Source organism: Mizuhopecten yessoensis, unplaced genomic scaffold (assembly GCF_002113885.1).
Source record: "Mizuhopecten yessoensis strain PY_sf001 unplaced genomic scaffold, ASM211388v2 scaffold11101, whole genome shotgun sequence".
NCBI lineage: Eukaryota > Metazoa > Mollusca > Bivalvia > Pectinida > Pectinidae > Mizuhopecten > Mizuhopecten yessoensis.
Genome location: NW_018408880.1, coordinates 633,788 through 638,414, shown reverse-complemented (window position 1 = coordinate 638,414; position 4,627 = coordinate 633,788). Strand labels below are relative to the sequence as shown.

The window sequence follows — 4,627 nt, the reverse complement described above, 5'->3', positions numbered from 1 at the left end:
TCTGATATAATTATGATGAAAATAAACGTCAACTACGCTTTTTCCTAAATATGTCAGAATGTCGGGACGTAACGGCGGACCCGAGTATCACGTATAAAATAATTGTACATGTTCTTAACAGCTGCCCATATGTGACTAAAAATGGGATCGGACTGTAGTTTCCTATTAGTTTAACACTTAGTTAAGTACACAGCCTGTTTACCTGAAATTTATCATATTTATTCTTAATTGTCTGTATTGACTTCCATACATTCATTCTGAGCTTTATGCATGCTCGATATACAAGTTTGTAGCACAGCACCGAATGTGATAATATGCAAATCAGCCTACATCAATTATGTTTTTATAACTTGTTATGAAGTAGATCGCAGGTTTGGGGAAATAATAAACCTGCCGTATCCAACTGCAAAACGTTGAATCTGCAATATCTCTTCTATTTTATATACCCTCTTCCCAAACTTATTCGTCTTCAAACTGTTGGCAGTGTCGAACTTATATATCGCATTGATAATGTTTCCGAAATAAATATATTGTATATAGGTAATCTAAATAAAACTTAAATAAATATTTGCGTGTGGCAATTTTCGCGCTTATTTAATTAAACGTGAAAATTAAGAATATATCAACACCGCAAAACCCCCACTTTAACGGTATTTCTGTCTTTCCCTGGGGTAAAAACGAGGGATTTGTTTTTGTCATAGCAATCGCATGACGTCACGTCAACATTGCAATGACGTCAAACCAACAACTGCTGAATACAGCAGAAAACTCATTGGGTTTGCTGGAAGACCTTGAAATCAACGCTTGTGTTTCATTTTACCGTTCTTGTATTTGAGGTGAGGTGGTGGGGGATAATCATTTCCAACTTTGGGAGAAAGACAAAAAAATCTCAACCCCTGAAACAAAATCCTTAACCGTCTGCCCTCGGTAAGTTGACGGGCAAAACATTTAGGAATCTAACTTCATGGGTGGGGATATTTTTGGCTATGATCCTGTCGATGGCGTCCCTAGGCAACTATCTTCATATGAACATTTTCGCTTACGATTACTTTATACCCCGACAAACAAAACACTCTTTTACATTTTCCTGTCGATCTACAATCATTTGTACAACTTAAGTCATTATTTTCTTTCGTTTGGTGGCTTTTTTGTTTGTGTGTTTGTTAGTGTAGGCAGTAACGTATTTGTAACACTGCTTAATAGACAAGATCTAATTTGAAATTTATTGTGGACTCCATTCAAAATCAATTTCAGTTATTGTGAAGCAGTTTCACAATCCAATATACTTAGTAGACACTCACTTAACCCCTGCAGGTTTGTGGAAAGAAAAGGCCTGTTGCATACCACTGCATGACCGTTACAGGCGACTAATGTCGGGCCCCTTTTCAGAATAGGGGACGATTTCTTCTTGCTCGGTTGTTAAGGGATATCAAAAAAACAAGAATAGACTGCTGTATCAGATTCGGGGTTTATTTCCGTGTCTTCTACGAAGGGGACATGGTTCCTATCTTTCCTCACTTTCTTCTGTCTTCCGCTGGTGTCTCCATAGGGACCCGTACGATCCTGTCTATTAAACATCGCCGTTCGTAGTAACAGAATGTTATTGTTTTGGCACCCCTGGGACATGTCATAGCAAAATCGAATGCATGAAGATAGCTGATTGATTGGTCTCAGGTAAAAACAAAAACCACTTACCAATCGCGAGGCCGATACCCGTCATTTGCAGATTACATAGGAGCGACACCCGACTTCAAAGCCTGTCAGTTTTTACCGTTTCGTGACCGCGATTCTTTTGATGTACATCAAAGGATCGAATTAGTCTTCTTGTTTCATCAACAAGGTGACGCACACTGAGCCCTCAATTTTGCTATGACATACTACAGGGGTGCAGAGGCGAAAGTGAGCGTAACCCCTGGGGTGTCGAGGATGAGCAAACATACAAAACAAAAAACAAGCAAAATCTACAGAGCATATTAAGCTGAAACGTGGTTTAAATGGATGGCCAGAGTGCCACTGGCGATGACTTATTGTTTTATCTGAAAGCCATTAATACACAAACGTTTCTTATAATCTCTCTCCTATAAAAACACAATAGTGTATGCTTTTTGTATCGGTGTTTAACCTCGACGGAACAAGTATATATAAGGTCAAATGAAGAAGGGGTGCCAAGGGAGACATTTTTCCAAGGGAAAAATAGGTTTATTTATGTGAGTACCTACATTTATAATGACCTTAGCTGTTAATCAGACACTTAACCAAATAAAACCTAAATTTCTTTGTTCAATTTCCTATTGTTTGGTGGTATAAAATCGAAATTAAAATATACAATTGAAAGAGGTTCTTCTTTAAAAATATTAGCTAACAAATACACAGATATAAAGGTAGTACGATCAATACTTAAAAATTTGTTTAATATTGAGTGGAAAGAAAGCATTATAGGAAAGCCAAACACGTTTATTTTACAGAAGTGGCAAGACTTTTTGGTGATTATGGATTCTTGTTCCGGTGATTTAAAGAGTCGTGATGCCGAATAAAAATTTTACTGTATACAATTTACATTTATTTTATTTTGTCACACGGTTGTCGCCGGCTGCAAACAAAAGTTTTTTACACAGTTCAATGCTTCACGAATACGAGCACTAGGTGCTGATTTACATGCAGGTGGCGAGATTGCTGTGTCGCTCAGGGTGATTGTTTGTGTACACGGTAGTTAGCGCGTTATACAGTTGTACGTCCTTTGTGTACAAGTAATAACGAGAGTCCTGCTCATTGGTACAAAAGCCACTGTGTCCACAACTGAAAATTGAAAAAAAATAAAAATTCATTTGTTTCCTAGAACATCTTTTTTCATTGTTTGTACTTGCGGGTTTTGTTTTATTGTTGCACTTGTGGGTTTTGTTTTTATTGTTGTACTTGTGGGTTTTGTTTTATTGATTGTACTCTTGGGTTTTGGGTCATTTAGGTTCAAACAAAACTGCAACTAAACGTTCACAAAGGAATACAACAAACTTTAAACTAAAATGCAAAAATCCAAATAGCAAACGAATAAGCAGTACAACTTGACATCATATTTTTGTATTTGTATTAACTCATTGGTGTAATAATGAAAATGAGCAATAAGGATAAAGGGTAAAACTACATTTAATATAATCGCGACAAAGTTTTTTAGTTTTTTTTTTTGTTTTTTTTTGTTTTGTTACTTGGAATATCCCCCCTTCAAAATGGGAGATGCTTTTTTTGTCTTGGAGTAACTTTCCCTATCAGTTTTTATATGCTTTGAAGCACATAAATTGGACACCCACTTTGATTCTCTGCTTGTATCATTCCTGTATAGAAACATTCGTAAAATGTAGGTTTTGAAATATAAGAATTCCGACCTCTGCAGTTTCTTGTTTTTCAAACATTCGACTTTTCAACTCTCACAATTCTGTCAAAAGCATGGCAACATGTGATTTTTATAAAATAATTCTTTCTTTAAATGGTTTTAAACGAGTGTTTCACAAAAGTGTCTCTGCAGCTTTAATATTATTCAACTTCCTTCTATCCCTTATCTTAAGCAATATACAACTCCTACTTCGCATTTAGCGTTTTATAGTATTTTCTGACGTCACGTAGGCACGTGTTTTGTTCGGCGACATTAAATACTTACGTGTTCATTCCTCCGGTTGTGTAGGTGAGCTTCTCCACGTTAAAGTAGACCTGAGAGGACTCCGCCCAATATTCTTCCTCCGTCGACATTGCGTATACACTTAGGTCCCAAATTCGGTTAGATCTTGCGTGGTTGTAGGCGGCCGTGATCTAAAGCAGGAGCATATATTTAACTTTATCATCTATATACTACCTTATACCACCTACCTGTAGCAGGATACATTCATTATCATGGGTTGTTAGTATGAGTAAACTCCAGAAGTAGTTGAGAGCGACTTGAAAAGAACTTTAGAACGGATTTTCCCATTTTGGCACATATTTTCTCAAAATAAAACCGTCTGATCGCGCCAGGTGGTGTCCTGAACCGGAAATAGTATCCACAAAAAAGTGATGAGCGTAAGAAAACAGTCCGTTACAAACAAATCAATATGATGCTACTAAAAATATTGTGAGAACAACAACACCATTTATTAGTGTAAATGTTCACGTTTTCGCGATGAGAACATTATTCTCACGAAAAACCATGAACACACAGTGTGATAATATATAAATCATGGATAAAAATTAAAGACAAGAAGTCTGTCTGAAATCACTTCATAGGTAAACATTAGAATTTCAGAATTCCTTTTTTTTATATTTTTTTTTTTTTACAAAACAAATGTTTTATGAAGTAAACTATTTGATGACATGTCGGTACGCCTGAGCATTTTCTTACCTGTGATTTGATAGAAGATGGTATACCATAAAGTTTAACAGTGTGGGCAAACTCGTGCACGAGCATGTTGGCCTGGTGACGATAGGGGTCGTTGGAGTCACATAGAATGTTATCGTCGACTATGCATCCCACCGCTCCGCCAGTACCGGCCAAGCTTGCATACTTCCGCCCATCGAAGGTACAAGTGTGTGCGCAACTTCCAGAACATGATCCTTTGTCATTGATATAAAATATTGAATTGTCATTAAATATGCACGATTCTAA

At 36.8% G+C, this 4,627-nt stretch overlaps 1 protein-coding gene across 1 annotated transcript in view; it reads right to left on the bottom strand.

Moving 5' to 3' along the window:
• Positions 1 to 2,424: 2,424 nt before the first annotated feature.
• Positions 2,425 to 4,627, bottom strand: part of LOC110465790 — an 8,091-nt gene continuing 5,888 nt past the window's right edge. The window contains exons 6-7 of the mRNA XM_021521883.1: positions 3,650 to 3,798; positions 2,425 to 2,796 (exon numbers count right to left, since the gene is read on the bottom strand). Coding sequence (XP_021377558.1) covers positions 2,652 to 2,796; positions 3,650 to 3,798 — 294 coding nt within the window. The 3' untranslated portion in view covers positions 2,425 to 2,651. The remainder of the gene's footprint in view (positions 2,797 to 3,649; positions 3,799 to 4,627) is intronic.